The following is a 20503-nucleotide window of genomic DNA, read 5'->3' on the forward strand; positions in this document are numbered from 1 at the left end:
CATTTTTTAGTTGTAGTTGGACATTTATTTTTATGTGGTGCTGAGCATCAAACCCAGTGCCTCGCACGTGCTAGGTGAGCGCTCTACCGCTGAGCCACAACCCCAGCCCAACAGGCTCAATCTTTCCTCGAGTCTCCTTAACATATGGAATGCAGTTACAGTTTATTTATTTACTTTTGAGGTGCTAGGACCTTATTTCTGCTGGGCCAGTGCTCTGCCAACTGAGCTATATCCCTAGCACCCCCTATAATACTTTTTTAAAGTGTCTGATTTGACGGTGACATTTCGGGGTCAATTTTGATGACTTGATTGTTCTCCTTGGGATGGATCATGTTTCCCTGCTGCTCTGCATGCCAGACATTGTGGACTTTGAGCTTTTATTCAGGGTCTGGATATTTTTGTGATCCTATAAATATTCTTGAACTTTGCTCTGGGATGCAGTTATTTGGAACAGCTTAATCCTTTGGGGTCTTGCTTTGGTAGATGGGACAAGAGAAGTGTATGGGTGAGGAATGTTTTTCCCCAGGACTGAGGCAAGAGCCTTCTGAGAACTTTAACAGAAACCCCATGAAATATGAGTTTCCGCTCCTGCTGGGAAGGAACAGGAGCTATTCCCAGCTCTGTGGCTGAGGGGATTTTTTCCCTCTAAACCTTTCGCTTGTCTGTACCTCGTGTCATGGTCTCGGCACATACTGAGGGTACCTTGTTCTTTTCTGGAGTTCCCAGACTCTCTTCTCCGGGGCTCTGCCCTGGGGCTTCAGCTCTCTTCCCTCCCCAGATGCCAGGCCCCAGCTCTCCATGTCAGGGAGGATGTCAACCAGGCCTGGCCCCAAGCTGCCCACCCCACTTCTCCAGGCCTCAGGCTGGGCAACGGCAGGGCTCACCTTGCTGCTCGCCACCTCCAGGGATCGCCACCCTTCTCTCTGTGTCTCCTTTAGTAGTCCCCTGGCCCCCTGAGGCCAACCCTCTTGTAATTAACAAGTCTTTCTGAGCCAGCTGTTCTCCATCCTCAGTTCTCTGAAAACATTGAAGCTGCAATACGTATGCTTTCCTGGGTTTAAATGGAAACGCAGCAAAACACCTGGCATTTGTTTTGGAAGATGAGGGGAGGCTGTATAGGAAAAAAAGAATAGGAGCCTTTCTGGGGCAGAATTCTGCTTTTCTCTTCTGAAGCTCTTCCTACCCCACCCACTGGTGGTCTCCTGTGTCCCTTCATGGCCTCGGATGCCAGCTTTGATGGAAGTTGATCTTCTCAAGCTTGTCAAGGTAGCTGTGCTAGTGCTGGGAAGGAGGCTGTGACGGCCTTTTGTCTTTGACCTTCAACCAGCTTGATTCCCAGTAATGATGACTCATCAACCTTGCACCCCCCCATAGAGGTCCGTGGGATTACAGAGGGACAACTCTCAACTAAATGGCCTGGAGACTGGGGTGTAGCCTAAAAAAGGAACCTTTAATCACATATTTTAAAAGAACACTTTTTTTAGTTGTCAATGGACCTTTATTTTATTTATTTATCTTACGCAGTGCTGAGAATCGAATACCGTGCCTCATACCTGCTTGGCAAGGGTCTTCCACTGAGCCACCACCCCAGCCCCTAATCACATTTTTGAGCTCGGTACACATGAGCTCAATCTCCGATAAGTGACACTGGTGACATCTTATTGTTTAGAGGGTTCTTCAAATCCTCTGAAAGATATTCAGTCACCCAAGGACGATTCTATCATGTTGCCTGGTTGGTACTGCATTTGCTATGGCGAAAATATAAGAAGGAATGTAACAAAAAAAAATACTTTTATCATTATTGTTCCAAATACCCTTGGAGTGTCAAAATAAAAATGTCACCAGAATCCAACTATATAAGCAAAATTGTCATTTGTACTTTTCCATGAATAACCAATGGGGATTGAACTTAAAATTATGGGACTATTCATATTTAGGTAAGTGCTCCACCAAATTTCTTGATTTGAGTTTATTAAAGTCTTAAAAATTCTTATTTATTGTGAATAAAAGAAGAATGATTTTCTATTGGGATAGTTGATTTTGTTTTTTTTGTATCTGGTCATTAAGAAAAGTCGGAATCTGGATACATTTGAAGGGACCGTACATGTGAGAAACCTGGAGCTCGCTCTGGCTGTGGGGGTCTCTTTGGTGCAACTATCCAGCCTCCTCCAGCAGCCAGTCTGGGATTCACAAATTGGATCACCTACTGCTCTTTAGGACTCCAGAGAGAGTTGCTGAAAAAATTGGTTAAAAAGCAGTTTTTGAATTTTCTTTATCTCCATCCCCTGTACTAAGCTGGATAATGGATTCTTGTGAGTTGAATAACACCTTGACCTTGGAGTCATATAAAGTACAGATGAATGGTAAGAGTACTTTTGGTTTTAATCCATTACACACACACCATTTCCCCAATAATTCCATAGGCCCTCCAATAACTTTCCTTTCCTCTCTCTACTTTATAGAATGTGCAGAGGAAGATAAAACTGGTTTAAAAATACAAAGCCAAGTCTGGGCATGCTGCCAGGGTCGGTGAACTCTCAGGCACCTGTGCAGGGACAGTCTGAACAAATTAGGGCTGTGTGTGGACTGGACCTAATGGGCAAGGATTGGAAACGGCCCCAAGGAGGTGCCTTGTGCACGAAATACCATGTCACCTTAGTTAAGGCATGGAACATCTCCTCTCCCAGGAGCACGAGAATTCTGTCCCTGGCCAGATCACTTGAAGTGAAAATTGTTTTTCCAAAGTCTCTGGAATAGGTGCTAATCTGACCGTGCAGGTGTCAATGGAATTGAGAGGTTTTATGACTGTACCCCTGTGGCTAAAAGAGGTCTTCCTTCATTTCTTGGTTCATTCCATCCTTCACTCATTCGTTAGACAGTGCTAGGCCAGATGAGCTCTGGAAGCTACAGGAGGTAGGGGGAAAGGACATTAATAAACAACTAAATAAGAGACCACTGACCGCAGATGTAGCTCAGTGAAGGACTTGCCTAGTGTTTTAGGCAGCTTTTTCTCTGCTGTGTCTAAAGGACCCGACCAGAACAAGTGCACTGGAGGAAAGGTTTACTTAGGGGCTCACAGTTTCAGAGGTCTCAATCCATAGATAGCAGGCTGCATTCCTCAGGGCTCAGGTAAGGCAGGGCATCATGGTAGAAGAGTGTGGCAGGGGGAGCCAGTTCACATGAGGATCGGGAAGCAGAGAGAGACTCCACTTGTGAGATACAAATATACACCCCAAAGCCACACCCCCTTTCCCACCTCCTCCAGCCACACCCCACTACTTCAGTTACCACTCAGTAATCCCTACCAGGGGATTAATTCACTGATTGGGTTAAGAGTCTTGGAACCCAATAATTTCTCCTGAACCTTCTTGCATCTCCTCATATGTGAACTTTTGGGGGACATCGCCTCACAGTGAACTTTTGGGGGACACCACCTCTAAACCATAACACCTAGCATGGGAGAGGCCCTAGGTAACATCTCCCCCACCTAAAAAGAAAGGAACAGCCTCTTCCTCCACACAACAAGGCCCATTCAGATTTTGACCACCCTGCAACGTGTGGGGAGAAGGAACCCCCAAGTGGTCGGGGTTGAGGAGACCGATAAACCCCACCCTTCCCAGCAGATTGCATATCGGCTGTGATCTAGAGTCAAAGAAACCCAGTGTGATCCATGACAGGCTGTTGCCCCTGAGCTAACCTTTCCTGTCCAGGACTGTGGAGGTGCCAGGAAGGACAGGGAGCTGGCACAGTCCACTTGTCACAAGGCAGACAGCTGCACTGTGGGCAGACTCAGCCCCACCCATGGGGAAACTGGACCCTGGGTGCTCTCCTCCTCTCGCCACTCAGAACATCTCACCTCCTTAGGGTGGCTGTAACGGGGCGGAGACTGAGCAGTGTTGAGAAAGTCCCTCATTTGACGGCCAAGGTAGGAATGCAGGGACCTGGGGAACACCCTCTTCTCCACCCCAGCCACCTGCTCTGTTGGCATGCATCCCGCCACGCCAACTCATCGCCAACTCTGCCCTTTCCTTTTCCAGACAGCGCGTGGGAGGCAGTGGGCAGCAGGGGTGGTGGCACGAGGGGAAGCTCTTAATGTTTGTGGTGCTGGGGTCGAACCCAGAGCTTCTCACGTGCCAGGAAAGCGCACTAGCCTGGAGCTGCCTCTCCAGCTCATTTCGTTTTATTTTGAGACAGGGTCTCACTAGGTGCTCAGTAGGTTTCTAGAATCTGTGATTCTCCTGCCTGAGTTTCTGGAGTAGTGAGAATTACAGGCACACGCCACGGCACCCAGCAATCTTATCTTTTGAATCAGAGTGATTTGTAAAAATAACAAATTATTCCCAGAAACCTGTCTGTCGCGACCCCTCGCCAGCCAGGGAAACACGACACAGGATTCTTCTTTCAACAGTTTATTCAGGCCTTGAGTCATGTATCATCTTCTAGCGCCCGCGCCCGACACACCCAAGCACAGCTTAATAAAGCCCCCCAGCATCCCAATCCTAAGCCGCCACGTGGATCTCTCTCATAGGGTGGTAAGGGATTACGCGCCAACTCTCCATAAAAGGAGTTGTTTATCACAGGCCACAGTGGAAGCCGGCGCCATCTTCTAATGGCGGCCACGGTCTATAAGAATGGCTTACCACACCTGTCCTGTGTAATTAGTAACAAATTGCTTGCCATGTCACCGTCACTCATTAGACCCGCAGGGAGCGCAGGGACTGTGTGTGGTTTTGCAGACTCACTTCAGGAGAAGTACTTTGCCTTTTCTGGGTCTCTGTTCATTCATTTGTTCCTTCCTTCCTTCTTCCCTTCCCTCCTTTTTCAGTACCAGGATTGAACCCAGTACCATTCAATCACTGAGCCACCTTCCCAGTCCACCTTTGTATTTTTTATTTTGAGGCAGAGTCTTGCTAAGTTTCTTAGGGCTTTGCAAAGTTGCCAAGGCTGTCTTTGAACTTGGGATCCTCCTGCCTCAGCCTCCAGAGCCACTGGGATTACAGGTGTGCACTACCACTCCTGGCTGGGTCTCAGTTGCCTTAATCTGAAAAATAAGATATATATTTTTTTATCCTGAAATGCTATGGTGGTATGGAAGAAAAGAACTTTCCTAATCTTCAAGTAAAACAACCATAATTTGAGAGCCTTGCTGCATATTTGGGGTCCTTGATTTGGCTTCAGTTGTGTCTGTCCATCCACTACCCACCTGTCTGTGCATCTTTTCATTATACACTTATATATTCAACAGCACTTACTGAGTGTTCATTTTGTGCCAGGCACCTCCGATACAGTGCTGGGAAGAGAGAAGGACCCAGTCTTCCCTGAGGAAAATGGTCATTGACCAGGTTGATAGCCACTGAGACTAGCACTAGGTGGACCTGTGAAAGTAGATCTGATTTGGGAACCAAGACCAGGGAGGCCACTCCGAGAAGTGAGGACCAGTGCAGAGAGCTGAGGAGGAGCAGGAGGGCTCCAGGTCTCAGGCAGATGCAGGGCTGGTGAGCTCCAGGAGATGTGGGCCAGGGGAGGCCAGGGGAGGCCAGGGGGCTGCACCAGAGCTGATAGCAAAGCCAAGCCACAGCTTTCCCTCAGGGGAGACGGGAGCAGACTCTCACTTCCAAGCCAATGCTCTGGCTGCAGCCTGGAGAGCAGAACGAAGGGGCCAGAGTGGATGGGAGAAGGGGCAGCACACCTGTCCAGGTAAGAGGCTGGAGTTGGCAGCATGTATAGAAACAGACTCTGCCCAGGCAGCCCCGAGGCCTTGGTCCTGTTTTGAGCAGCAGCTCTTGTCTTCCAGGCCAGTCTTGGACCTCCCTGGCAGATTTCTTCATGTGTGCCCGGGAGCATCCCCTCTGCAAGGCTGCTGTGCGACCACAACTGCTTACCAGGGGCTCTGCCTTAGTAAGGACATAGTGTGGAGCAATTCTTCACCATAAAGAGTTTTGCCTCAGTTCGATGGTCTCCTTAAAGCCCAGGGTGCAGGACATTTGTTTTCCACAGCCAGCCAACTTCTTCCCTTTAAGTACCCCACCCCAGTGTGTTCAGAACTATGTATTTCAGAACTATGTCTTCACCAGGGCAGTGGGGAGGGCCTTCTCTGTCCCCATCATCTGCTCAGCAGCTTCATGAGGGCACTATGGGCAAAGATCTGCACTGGGACGCTGTGGTCCTTGTTCCTTCCCTGACCGTGACCTTGATACTGACACCAAAACTGAAAGACTTCCTTTGAGCTTGCCTGCTGCCCAGCCAGTGAAAAGCACCCCCCTGGATTCTGAGCACAGCCTTGTACCCACACATTTGGACTCAATCTTGAAGTATAAAAGGTTGTTATGTAAGCTTAATTAATGCAGATTCCTCAACAGACCGGTTCTTAGAATTTTTCCTGCCCTTAGGCAAATCAGTTCCTGGGGAGTGGCTTTAATCTGGCTTTTAAAATTGCTTCTGATGGGTAATCAAAGAGATTGCTGATGCTCAATTTACGGTAAATAAACCAATGTCTGGGTTACTTTTGGGGACCAGTTAGTTGCTGGGGGTCCCGTACTCTGAGGAAAATTCACTTTTGTTTGCTCTCTGATAAGAACACAAAAGTTTGCAAGATGCCAAAACACAGTCACCTTTTTAAAAAAATATTTTTTAGTTGTAGTTGGACACAATACCTTTATTTTATTTATTTATATGTGGTGCTGAGGATCGAACCCAGGGCCTCACACATGTTAATCAAGCACTTTTACCACTGAGCCACAACCCCAGCCCCCAGTACAGTCAACTTTTATCATCTTGTCCCAGTTAGTAATGACTTCAGTCAGCCTAAGGGAAACTGTACCCTTCCTAAATGGCAGTTGCTGTCAGAGGCATGGGCAAGGAAGTGGCTTTGTTTATTTTATTTTCAGTGGGATGGTCATTCCTGAGATCTTCTGGTATCCCCAAAGTCTGGATTACCTCATTCTTATGGTAGATGTGTACTCAGGACAGATGATTCTGCCTTGGATGGGAAAGAAAGGTAATTCTGTTTCCCCTGAGATTTAGGGAGGGGGAGAGATTAGGGAGGAGCAGGGAGAGAGGAAGAGAAAGAAACATGTCCATTTAAAAAAATTTCAGTGGTGGAGCAGCAAAGGCCTATCTATATTCAAAGCAGAAAGTGGACCACGGTTACAATAATGGGGACAGGAAGGGGCTGTGCTCCAGGTTCCCGAGCAGGCAACATCTATAGGAACCCCCAGCCAGGTGTGGCGGCACGTCAGTAATCCCAGCTAGGGGCAGGCAGTGGCTGAAGCCAGATGGCAAGTTCCAGGCCAGCCTGAGCAACTTGGGAAGATCCAGTCTTAAATAAATAAATAAAATAAAATAAGCTTGGGGGGTTATAGTTCAGTGTCAGAATGTGCCAAGATTCCATCCACACTACTAAGAGAAAGAAAAATAAAATAAAAAGGAGCACTCCATTAATTTTATAGCCTGCTAAACTGTTTGACCCCAGTTAGTGGCTGGGACACCCCAAAATGAGATGTAAAATGCTTGTTAAAAGGAGGCTCCTGCTGGGCTCGGTGGCGCACACCTCTCAGGCTGAGACTGGAGAATGGCGAGTTCAAAGCCAGCCTCAGCAATGGCGAGGTGCTAAGCAACTCAGTGAGGCCCTGTCTCTAAATAAAATACAAAACAGGGCTGGGGGTGTGGCTCAGTGGTTGAATGTCCCTGAGTTCAATCCCAGTACAAATAAAGGAAAAAAAAAAAAAAGGCTCTGCCAGGAGGGAATAGCAAAGGTGAGCCAAGAGCCCTGTCATTCTGGCCCCTCCTCGGCCTGGGGCGTTCCAGGAGGCCAGGCCATGGGCTTTACCCAAGTCCCAGGGTGGTTTTGTTTTGCGTATGCTGGCAGCACTGGGCCAGGGCTCTCCATTGACCGGGCCATCTTGGTGACCTCTGAGCATCCTTGGGCCTTGGATATCTCACCCTTGGAGCTTTCTCTTTGCCCTTGTCAACCCTGCTTTGGAGTCAGAAAAATCGAGTGGAGACCAGAGCCAGCTTCCCCGGGTTCTCAGGCATCTGTCTTGTGTCCTTACGCAGGCACGGGTATTAGCATAGTCACTATGGTGACTGCCATGGTGATTATGGGCACACACCTTCTGGAAGAATGTTGAATGATGGCATGTTTGGAGGTGATGGGCCTGGCTGAGAGGGTGGATTGGGGCCAGGTAAAGAGCCTCCTGCCCTCCTTGGAAGTTCTTATTCTTGGTGGCAGAGAGTAGGAAGATGCCCGAGTTGAAAGCCAAGCTTAACCTCTCTGTTCCCCAGTGTTCTCATCTGCAAATGGCAGCAGTGCTGCCCACCCCACCCAGCTGTCAGCACGGTTTAATGAGCTGATCCTTGCCAAGCACTGATGTTATTTCATTCATTATTGTTTCCTCAATTTTTTATTTTGGAAAATTTGAAATCTCCAAAATGTTGAAAGGATAGGACAATAAATGTCCATATGCCCCTGTTTTATTAGTCTGCTTGGGCTGTCATCACAAAACACCACAGTCTGGGTGACTTTAACAGTCAGGGTTCCAGCAGGGCTGGATTCTGGAGAGAGCTCTGCCAGCTAGGGAGGCACTTCCCGGCTCACACAGCCTTCCCTCTGTGCCCAGCACCTTCCAGTGTCTTCCGTCTTATAAGGACACCATTCTCATTGGATTAGGTCCCCAACTCTAGGACCTAGTTTAATTTTTGCCTCCTAAAGCCCTGTCACATTGCAGTCACGTGGGGGACTAGGATATCAACATGTGGGTATTGAGGGACAGACAGTTCAGTCCATAGAACATATTTTTACATTTTAATAGGATCGTACTTCACCCTCCCTTTCTGTGCCTCCCTCACATATGAATGCACGTGTGCTGTCTTGCATGGAAACCTGGAATTTGGGCAGTGAACACAGAGAATAGACTCCTTCCTCTGGCCTTTTCCAGAACACTGCAGGTCCAGGTGTGTGTGAATGTGCGTGTGTGTAACAGATGGTTACAAAAAGATTCCACGCCGTTCCTTCACTATTTTCCTCCTTATGAAAACTTGAAGGAAAAGGATAATGGCTTTAGAAACACTATTAGTTATGCATTGAGCAATTTCTCCTGAAACCAGAAAATATTTAATCATAGCAAGTGTATAGAGTCACAGCTATGTACAAATAATAAAAATTATACCCCTAAGAGACTGTACAGGAAAAAAAAATAGAAAGGAAAAAATCCCTAGAACACTGAAAGTGCCAAGCACATTGGATATTTTTTCCTGTTTTCCAAATTTTGTATTGTGTGTATGTTATTTATAAAATAATTATTTTAAAATTATTATTGTTATTATAATTAGTTACTCGTGATTGAACCCAGGGCGCTTAACCACTGAACACATCCTCAGCCCTATTTTGTATTTTATTTAGAGATAGGGTCTCACTGAGTTGCTTAGTGCCTCCCTAAGTTGCCAAAGCTGGCTTTGAACTCAAGATCCTCCTGCCTCAGCCTCCCGAGCTGCTGGGATTACAGGCATGTGCCACCACAGGCGGCCTTAAAATTATTAATAATTATTTTTAAAATAATATTTTTACTTCAAACTATATGGGATTGGGCAACAATCAAGCAGAGCATGTGACGAGTTCTTTTATGATAGCGATAGTCGTCTATCTACAGCAGCTCCTTGACTCTGAACCGGTTCCTCTGAGTTTCTTACGTGCTTTGTTTTGCTTTTTCTATGCATTGCCCAGATAAGTGTTCAAGTCAGGACAGATAGGGGTAGGAAGGTATTTCAGATTCCAAGTGGTACATGTTGGTTGGGTACAGAAATTCCATGCTAACCAGAAATGACTTTTGGGTTGTGTCTCTCTTACCACCTGTCAAATGGTGGAGAATCAAGTTAACTGTGTTCAAGAATAGCTCTCCATTTCAAAGCCTGGCCTGGCCAACTTGGGCTTTTTTCCTGAACATCAAAGGATTCCCAGAAGCACTCAAGACCTCCTTATAGTCTACAGAGAACTGGTTCAAACCCCCATTTTAGGTCCTCCTGGGTGTCCTGTGTTTTAGATTATTATGAATGAGTCTCCATCTTTCCCTGCTTGCTGCTGACCAGCACAGAAGCCCCCAGCTGAATGTCTGACTTGGAGAAAGGGAGGGGCTGGAGGGCTTCCCAGGGGGAGCAGCCTGCTGCATGGGGGCCCATACGTTTGTGGTGGAGGCTGCTGGTGGCGTGGAGTGGGGGCGGGTTGGCGTGACCTGCTGTGATGTGGCTCTGTCCTTGGCACCCTCGAGAACCAATGAAACATTAAGTGTTTTCACTGTTGGCAGCACTGGGCTCGGCAGCCCCCCCTCCACTTCTGAGAGTGCTGCCAGCTGGGATCCGACCATCGTGTCCCCAGAGGTGACGGAGCCAAGGAAGTTCCCACAGGAAGCCAGGGGGCCGGGAGGTTCTTCACTGCCTGGCCTACCGCCGCCCTGGGAGCAGGAGTGGCCCAGGACCTCCATGCCCTTCACCGAGTGCCCCCCAGAGGCTTGCTTGGCAAGCCCCACAGCCGCACCAGAAACGTCCCCAAGTGCCCCGGGAGATGTCATGGCGGCATTTACCCCTGAGGGGGACAGCTCTACTCATCATAGTGGAATTGCCATCGTCCCCAGTACTGGATGTGACGAGGAGCCGAGGGAAGAGGCACAGGACTCCTCTTCCTCCAGCCACATCGGCCAGTTGACGGGAATCTCACCAGCACAGCCCGCAGGGCCGAGGAAGGAGCTGCCGTGTGGAGAGGGGGCCCACTCTGGTGGCTTCGAGGCCCAAGAGAAAGAGGCTGCAGGCTCCCCTGCCGAGTCCAGGCAAGGACCAGCTTCTGTACAAGTGGCCACCAAGGCCCCAGCTGCTGTCCAGCTGGGCAAGGAGAGCTCAGCTGGCCTGGAGGAGTGGCCCCCAATACCTGAGACCAGGGAACCACAATATCCAGGCCGAGTGGAGGTGACGCCTCCGCATTCAGCCGGTAGCTTGGAAATCCTCCTGGCCTGCGGCCCGCCTCCCAACAATTCAGGCCCCGCCTATGAAGCTGAAGCGAATTCTGCCTCCCGGGAAAGCTGCTGGCAGCAAATGGGACCACCTCTGCCTCACACACAGCTGCCCAGGGACCCGCACAGTCCTGCTCTGGCTGCAGCCATCAGCAGTTCCTGCAAGAAGCCTCTGGACACCAGTGACGCTCAGGGTCACTTACAGATAGAGACAGAAAGGGCTGAACCCCGTCAAGTCATCGGTGTGGCCGCAGGTGGCCAGCCAGCTGGGGGTTTGCTGGTGAGTGCCCAGCCCTCTCCACTCACTCCAGCTTCAAGCCCCATTGCACATACAGATGCTCAGATCCCTGTTGCCGAAGGAGGATCCAGCCGGTTGGCCAGGGAGATGATTTCCAAGGTGGAGAAACCAGTTTCTGCAGAAGCAGCCAAAGAGCTGGTGAATACAGGGTTGGGAGGATTGGAGGAGGGGGCATCAGATCTTGAAAGAGAGAGAGAGCACCCAAAAGGGAGCGCTGGGGAGTTACCTGCCCCCTCACCTCAGGAGAGAGCGGAGTTCTGGAACAGGGAGCAAAGCCAGGGGGTCGCACTAGGGATGCCGCTGCCCCCTCCTTCTCCTGGGACTTCGAGTGAAAGTATTGGAAGGTCAGAGGGGCCAAAGGATGGAGCCAAGGCCCTCGAGAATGATGAGGGTCCTGCCGTGGCTAGAGATGAGATCAGATCAGCTGGAGACAACCCCAGGAGCCAGGATGCCACCCCAGAGCCACCTGGTGGTACAGATCCTGGAAACCTGAGGGCAGAAGAGTCTCAGGCTCTTGGTGGCAAGCCCAATGCTGAGGAGGACAAAGATGAGGTTTCGAAACAAAGTGGCAACGAACAAAGCAGAATCCTTCCCAGCTTAGACTCAGCACAGCCACCCAGGAAGAACAGTGCTGGACACATAGGCGGGCCCAACCCTCAGTCAATGCAGGTAGCGTGGCAGGCGACGGCTGGTGCCAATGTGACCACTGCAGCCACCTCACTGCTCCTCCCTGAGGAGAAGCCGGTCCTGCCCCCAGCACCAGATGAAACTGATGAGGATGTTGTTCCGGGGTTGCAGTCCAGATGCCCTGATACCCTTCAGGACACGTGGGGTTTGGGAAGAACGGAGTCTCTTCCTGCTTTAGAATCAGAGAAATCAGATTTCCTGTCGACTCCTGCTGCAGAGGTTGTATCCAAAGCCCAAGAGGTAGAGAACACATTGGAAAAAAAGACAGAGGGCCGCCTGTCCCCACAGAGGCCCCGCAGCTGTGATGGGGAGAACTTGCTGACATCCCCAGGCCAATCCTCTGGGCCAGGGCACAATATAGATGGACAGGAAGTTCATGCTGATGTGCCAAACACTCCCTGTGAGGAGACCCCAGCAGTGGATACGATGCTCAGTCCGAAGCAAGATTTTCAGGGAAACCTGTCCCACCTGGAGGACAGTGGGGCAAGAGAAACTGCATCCGAGAGGCCCCCGCTATCTTCTGAGAACTGCCTCCTGCCATCACAGTCAGACACAGGGGCACCCATCATTGATAAGCTCAGGGAGATGACTCAACCTCCTGCAAATGGGAAAGAGGCTTATCCAAGCAACCCAGGTGTGAAGAACCAGGGTGCAGGTCCTTCTCCAGCCCACGTACCCACGGGGCCTCGGGAGGACGTGTGCTTGCCCACTTATGAAGGACAGGAGCAGGCATCTGGATCAGAACGTCAAAGTGTGCTCCCCAAAGACAGTCTGTGCGATGCTCCAAGTTTGGTTCTAGAGAGTTCTCCATCGGAAGAGTCAGAATTGCCAACTCCAACAGGACAGAAGTTGCCTGCATTAGGGGAGAATGGGCAAGAGGGAGCAGGCAGCCGTGGCCATCTTTCAGGGGTCTTGCTTAACGCAGGAGACACTTTAAAAGACTCTTCTGTTGCAGGGAGCTTGGGCGGGGAGGGAAGCTGCTGTGCTGGGCAGGGGCCAAACAAGTCCCAACAGGAGCTGGGTGATGCTGTGGAAGCAGGCAGCCTGCGTGAAGGGGCATGTTGCTGGGATGCGGGGGTAGCTGACGCACAGCTCCCACCCTCGGGCCTGTGCAAGGCAGAGATGGCAAGTAGAGACACAGTGGGGGCCCCGCCTCATCCACCTGACTCAGTGGCCCTCCTGGATACAGCTCATGGTCTGGCAGCCCCAGCACTGGCCAGCCTCAGAGTCACACCCACCCAGGATGCTCCAGAGAGACAGACATGTGATCAAGCCCAGGAAGAGAGGCAGCAACCAGGGCCGGCCCTACAGCAAGAAATGGAGTGCCCTGCCACCTCGGCCACCACAGATACAGAGACCCACAAGCTTCTCGAGAAGTTCCCGCTGGCTGGGGAGCAGGGTGATGAAGGAGGGGCTGCTACAGCTGGTGAGAGTGCCGGTGAAGGAGGCCCAGGGACCCGGCAAGCTCCAGAGGAGCCACAAACCACTCCAAGTGACACCTTTGCTCAGACTGAGCACTGCCCCACCTCCAGGAAAGGACCTTCTACCTCCGTCCCTGGTGAGTCCTGCAAGACTGAGCAGCTCATGCCCAGCTGCCAGGATGCCTTGCTACGGGCCAGAGAGCTGGATGGGATGCCCAGAGGCACGGAGGGCATTTCTGCACGTCAGGCTGGCCCTGACCCAGAGAGGCCCCTGCCAGCTGGGAAAGACGCTGCTCCTGACACCCCTTACCTGCATATCAATGGTGCCGCCAGGAAAGGAGCAGAAGACAGTGGTCTGAGAGTTGTTTCCTCGGAGGGCCCCACAGCTCCGGGTGAAAGTCCCTGTCCCATAGAGGAGTCCCTGCTTGCCCTAGAAAAGGCTGCCTCTGTGAAGCTGCCGGCCAGCCTCCTCTTGCAACCAGGAGCTGCAGGTGGGGAGGGCTCTGCTGTGCCTGCCATCTCTGGAAGCTCCAAAGCTGGAACCACTGAGGAACCTGTGGACTCCATGCCCTACCTGGACAGGATGCCTCTTCTGGCCAAGAGTAAGCAGATGACAGAGGAGGACAAAGAGGCCATAGCTCCAGAAACCAGGCCCTGTGGGACTCCAGCCTGCTCTGGCAGCGAGGACAGCATGGTGGGTGATGCAGCAAGACAGACAGAGGGCAGCAGGGACAGGGTGGTAGAGACACCTCCAGATCCAAGGAGAGGTGCACCAGGTGGTATAGAAGCAAGCTCCAAGCAGCCTAGCCCCATTGTAGGGCTCCATGACTTCAGGGAGCACATCACCAGAATCTTTGAGCAATCAGTGCTTGGAGCCCTGACTGCTGACCAGCCCCAGAATGCACCGAGTGAAAAGGCAGGAGCTGGGAGGAGTGTGGTGGGCAAGGACCTCACCACGCTACTAAGCCCAGAGAAGCTTCTAGATGGAACTCAAGGAATGGCTGCTACCACTCTCCCTGTACCTCCTGCTGGACTCTGGGTGGAGAAGAAGCCAGAGTTGGCTGTGGAGGCTAAGATTTCCCATCTGGTTTCCCAGGATACAGCTCTAGACAAGCTGCCAGGTCTCGGGGGGCGAGCCTTGGAGCAAAACCAGCCTGGTGCCAGTGTTGAGGAGGAGGTGACTGGTGTACCACTCATAGCAAGGAGAAGCGAGAGGCCAGACCTGGGAGCCAAGGTTCACTCACAGCAGGCGAGGGGTGGGCAGGAACTAGCTTCAGGCCTTTCCTCACCAGTGGCTGCTCAGGGGACATCTTTAGAGAGAGCTGCTGACATCCAGGTGGCTCCCCAGAGCCTTGGTGAAGAGGCCTCCGTTCAAGGTGACAGAATTCTTTCTGGAAAAAAGTGCCAGGGAACACTGGTCTCTGACAGTCACCCTAGAGAAGATGGTACCCAGGACTTGGCTCACACGGTGGGTGCAGGTGATGTGCCAGAATCTACCTGTGCTCTAGAATCCTCTCCTCCCCGTGGGGATGTTTTAATTGAGCCCGAGGCTAATAGTGACCTGCTTGGGGGTGAAAGGAAGCCTGAAGCTGATGCCAGCATCCTGGAAATGCAAAACGCCCCTGGCCACCCGAGCATCCCTGAACCACTGGCTAGAGAAGTGCTGGACACTCCCCAGGAGCCCAGCGAGAAGGCAGGAGCTGCTGGGGAAGTGAAGGGTGACATCACGTTGAGCACAGCCGAGGCATGGGCACACACATCTGGTGACCTGCCAGAAACAGGTGCTGCAAGGATGATCGCCGGCGTAGCTCATGACTCAGTGCTGCCAGGGAGCCGTCAGGCGATGGAGGACACAGCTGCCCTGCGAGGGGACAGCCCAAGTGGGCACCAGCCGGCCAAGGAGCAGCTGGGACCTGAGCTCCCTACTCCAGCTGGGAATGGGGAGGTGCGTGTTTCATCCCCAGAGCCTGATGACACTGGAGACTCAAAGCTGCAACCCCTGGCTCCGGAAGAGCAACACACTGACAGGTACTTCAATTAAATTCTTGTGGGTTCAGCTTCAAGGGTGAATCCCAGCCTGATTTTTTAAAAGTCAATCCAATAGATGGGTGGTTTTCCCAAAGACTAAGTTTTACATATCTAATGGCTGATATACCCGCTTGCCCTCTCTGGATGTGCTAAGATTCTGCAATATGTGAGCAATGGTTGGAGGAGTGAGGACTGTCTGTTTACATGCCTCGCTGCTTTTCTACTGTTCTTTAATTCCTCTAACTTAAACCGCTGCAAAAGCGTCATGCGTTTACTGGCTGGCAGTGCTTGGGTGGGTGTAAGCTGAAATCAGTCGTACGTTTTTCTGGAGATGCAGATATATCTGCTTTTGAGTCTAGATATGTTTAGAGGGGGCTTAGATGATTCGGAAGCATCTCTAAGCCATTAGTTGTATGACCTTTGTTTCCCTCACACCCCACCCTGCCTGAAGGATTTTGATGTAGTAGCCACTTAAAGCTTTCATTGGGAAATATGTTTTTCAAAAATGACTAGGAGATTGATGTCTCTCTTACCATCAACATTATCTTATCTATTGCTTCCTTTCATTGTCCCAGAAAGAGCCTGGGGCCTGGCCCAGCTACCTTACCTACGGTTCCTGAGAAGGATGCTCCGAGATTCCCTTCAGATGAGACCAGCTGTGTGGGAGGACCAGAAAGGTCAGTGAAGTTCACCGGCGCCTTCCTCAGGCACAGAAACACTGGGAGTTTCACTAAAGAGGGTAGTCTTTATACACGAGTCTTACACAAGAGAGGCAGAGAGCCAGTCCCCTCCTGCATGCAGGTGAAGTGGTGCTGGGATGACTCAAAGCGCCACTGTTGTGAGATGAGCCGAGTCCCTTTCATATTTGTGCTTAATACCTTTAAAAATCAGAATGACTTTATTGAGATACTAGCCACATACCATAGAATCCACTCATTTAAAGTGTATAAATGAGGCTGGGGATGCAGCTCCATGGTGGAGTGCTTGTCTAGCATGCAGGAGGCTCTGGATTCCATCTCCAGCACTTCGAAAGAGAAAGAGAAAGAAAGAATATACAGTGTACGATTCGGTAACTTTTAGTGTACGTAGAGCTGTGCAACCATGGCTACGATCAATTTCAGAACATATCCTGCACCACCTGCACATCATACCTCAACCCCTCGTGCTCTCAGCCACAGGCACCCATTAATCTAGCTAATTGCCTTTTGAGGCAAATGGGTCAGCACTGGTTTAATCTCTGAAGCAGGTGTGGCTCATCAACAGCAGCCTACCTTGCCCAGAGATCTTGATTAGGAGCACGGGTTTCAGATGTGTGTGACGGCCAGATCCTGTTCTTTCCTAAGTGAAATGTTACCTGTAATTCTGCCAGAGCTGCTGCTTAAGTTTCATCCTTTGGGGGTAAGGAAACATGTGGACAGGCACACTCCAGAAAAGCTCTGCAGTATCCCAAGATCTCAGGCTATCGAGTGTGTGTGTGTGTGTGTGTGTGTGTGTGTGTGTGTTGCGCGTGCGCACATGTGCACATTTGTAAACATGTGCAGTAGGGTCGGAGTCTAAATTAGTACCTATGTCTCCACCAACAGCTGCAGGCATTTTATAAATGATTTGATTCATATTTTGCACATGCGGAAAGAATGCATGGTCACCTGTTTTTCAAGTCTGAGCGCTTCCTCCGATTCCCAGCTGCCTCTGCTGCCCACAATAGTGACACTCGGGACTCTGGGCCAGTGTGGAGGCCTGTGCCGCCCAAACAGATGCAGGCTAAGCTGCATTTGATGCCTGTTTCTGCTGCTGACCAGCAAAAAACTTCCTGCAGCCCTTGCTAGTATGTGCCTTACATTCCCAGTGAAGGCACAGGAAGGATGTTGGACTAGCTAGGGAAGCCTCTCCTCCGCCCAACAAGGGACTCCATCAGTGCCTTTGGGTTTAAAGACATACACACTTTATCTCCCTCTTGGAGAATTAGCCAGAGATAGAGCAGCCCAATAAATATTTCATGGCTCATTGTTTTTATCACTTTAAAAATCGTAAATTATCACATCTCAGTATGCCTTAGATGTTGTAAAATTTCTGGCCTATTTGTAAGGTGTATAAAGGAAAGAGAGAACTCCACCATCACGGTACCACCTGACGATTACTGTTTCAGTGTCTTAATGTCACTTCACCCATTGTTATTTTAGCTTAACTGTTTACAGAGTCATTTTTTTCCTCTGTCATCAAACTCTGTACAGACATTTCTCGGTGGCTAGGTTGCAAGGCTGGTCCTGGGCCCCTAGCCATGAGTCTTAGGTTCCTGCGGTGGTTCTGTTCACTTTGCTCCTGGTGAGACTTTTCATACACTCCGGGAGCCACGGGGTCCAATATGGCAGGCACTGGCCAAGTGTGAGTGGGGATGTGTGAGGAGTGAGCACGAAATACACACCAGATATTGAAGACTTAGTATGAAGAAAAGAATATAAAAAATTCATTATTGATCATTTTTATACTGATTATATCATGTACTGGGTTAAAATGTATTTTTGAAATTAAATTCACTTCTTTTTTGTTTTTAATGTGGCTCCCTCAATTTTTAAAAATTACACATGTGGCCTTTGCATACATAACTTGCATTCTCTGTAGATTATTTGGCTCCAGGACTTGCTTTTCTCTGGTCCGTGGAGACCCAGGCATGGTAGAAGTTCAGGCTTCCCTGTGCTTGAGGCTCTTGGGGGAGAGGCCTCTTCTCTGTCCCCTATTGGTTGAGGCCTTCTGGAAAGAATTGTGATTATTCTTTCCCTCTCATCTGCCAGATGCAGTGACAGGGGAGGTAAACCCTGAGCAAATAGGCAGTGGGATCTCCTCTTATCCTTAGGAGGCAACTGCAGTTCTCTGGAAATGAGCAGACCAGCTCTGTCCAATAGGAATGTGACACAGTCATGGAAGTACCCTTGAATCTTCTAGCAGCCACACTAAAAAACCTAATCAGAAACTGGGAGCATTAACTTCAATATATTTTATTGAACCTAGTATGCAAAAAATATTACCTTGTCAACATAAAATTAATGTAAAAATTATTAAGGCAATAAGCTGCATTCTTATTTTTTAAATATATATGTTGTAGATGGACACAACACCTTTCTTTTTTTATTTTTATGTGGTGCTAAGGATTGAACTCAGGCCTCACATGTGCTAGGCAAGTGTTGTACCATGTGTTATACTCACAGCACATCTGGATTTGGACTGACCCCATTCCTAGCACTCCACAGCCAAAGGTGGCTAGTGGCTCCTCTCTTGGATACTCTAGCTATGGAGACCTAAGGGCTTTGGCAATTGATCCAGAAGGCCATATTGTCCCACAGGACCCCACAAGATCCCTGTCTGCCCAGGGGGCTGATTCCTACTGGTTTAACACAAATGGCGAGAATGTTTCTTTTCCTTGGGGAGGAGACTCAGTACTTCTTTCTAATGAACTCACTTACCACAAAAGAGTTGTGAGTGTCGACTGAGCAGGTCTCAGAAAAGGTCCTACCAGGACTGGGGTTGCGGCTCAGTGTTAGAGCGCTCGCCTGGCATGCGTGAGGCACTGGGTTCAATCCTCAGCACCACTTAAAAATAAAATAAAGATATTGTGTCCACCTAAAACTAAAAAATAAATTTTAAAAAAGAAAAGAAAAGGTCCTGCCAAGGCCAGAAGGTGCAGGGGCTAGGAGCAGAGGTGTTGCACTTGAAGGTCAAATCCAGCAGCAGTCCGTGGGAGGCTGGATGGTCAGGCTTCCGGGGACACTGCCAGGCGCTGCAGTGAGGAGGAAGTTCAAGGCCAGGGCCCTGAATTCCTAACCCAGCTCTGCTTTACTAGCTACACACCCAGCCTCAGTTCATTCGCCCGTAGAATGGGGGGCACCAGTACCTGCCTCCTCAGATTGCCAGGAAGTTGAGAGAGATCATTGGTTAACATGTTACACTGGCATTTTCTGGTGCTCAGTGGTGTTAGGTTCCCTGTCATCATTTTCCTAGTTCAGAGAGTTGAGTGACCACGTCTCCGGTGTGGAACTGTTTCTGGGAGATCAGTCAATGCTCCTGAGACTGAGGAGCACAAGTTGGCTATTTTTCCTTTCTCGCACAGAATTCTTTGCCTGCTGAAATATCTTGCTTTGGAAGGAGAGGATGCTTTCCTCTCTCCTACAGTGTAGCCCACAATAATCTGCAAGTTAAAAATTTTTGAGATTGCTTTTACTGTGATACATTGTGTGTCTTTCTTTGTGTGCCCTATTATATTGTTGTGTTTTTTTTTTGCCATTGAAATAATGTTTTAAGTCACTAGGAGAGGGGCAAAGCAAATCACACCCCAAATTTCTACCCTCTTATTTGATACCAGGTGACTCCCTCCTATTGAATTTTTGAAGAGCCTGCTGACTTGAGTAGAACCTATAGCACATGTCAAATTCTGCACCCAGAGGTCTCTTTGGCCGTCTTGGTGACAGGATGGCTGGATAACCCAATATCATATGCACAGGCAGCATCAAGATGTTTCCTGCTTTACTTGCCAACTTAGATACTGCAGTGGGTACTGCTGGTGATGTGCCAGGGGTAGCCTGTGGCTTTAAGTCCTAGCAGCCACTGCCTCACAAGTAGGTATAGATGGACAGATGGCTCAGGGTGCATGTCTGTACATCATGTGGTCCTCCCCGTGGAAGAGTCTGGGACCCAGAGACGGCCTCATTGAAAGTGCTTGAACTGGTCTCACCTTTATAGACCACCTTCTATGTTGGTGGAAGGGTCGGTTAGAATTTGGCATCTTGGTTATATATCACTAATGTTCACATGTGGTTCTAGATCGATCTTAGATACCACCCTGCTATGTTTGCTGAGCATTTATTTAAAGGGTTTTTTTTTTTTTCCCCCACTTGGAGAAAGGTATTGTGTTCAATTATTAGTGCATTTTAAGAGAATTAAATTGTTCCCAGATTGCCTAGCGTCTTTGTTCAGATCTAGGCTGAATCACAAAGGGCGGCTGGGTTGAAAAGTTGAGGAAAGAACAGAGAGGGATGGTTGGCCTCTTGCCGAGGAAGCGCTGGCAGAACCTGAAAGCCACA

General features: G+C 49.7%; 1 protein-coding gene across 24 annotated transcripts in view; it reads left to right on the plus strand.

Moving 5' to 3' along the window:
• Positions 1-20503, plus strand: part of Tacc2 (transforming acidic coiled-coil containing protein 2) — a 176474-nt gene that overhangs the window by 33471 nt on the left and 122500 nt on the right. For 19 of the 24 annotated variants that reach the window (XM_048791321.1, XM_048791326.1, XM_048791323.1 and 16 more), the window contains 2 exons: positions 10299-15431; positions 16007-16108. The exons of 3 other annotated variants lie outside the window; for them this stretch is intronic. In XM_048791321.1, the coding sequence (XP_048647278.1) occupies positions 10299-15431; positions 16007-16108 (5235 nt within the window). The remainder of the gene's footprint in view (positions 1-10298; positions 15432-16006; positions 16109-20503) is intronic. 2 more of the 24 variants (XM_048791339.1, XM_048791340.1) reach the window with 1 other exon arrangement.

The sequence above is a fragment of the Marmota marmota genome, unplaced genomic scaffold (assembly GCF_001458135.2).
Source record: "Marmota marmota marmota unplaced genomic scaffold, marMar, whole genome shotgun sequence".
NCBI classification, from domain to species: Eukaryota; Metazoa; Chordata; class Mammalia; order Rodentia; family Sciuridae; genus Marmota; species Marmota marmota.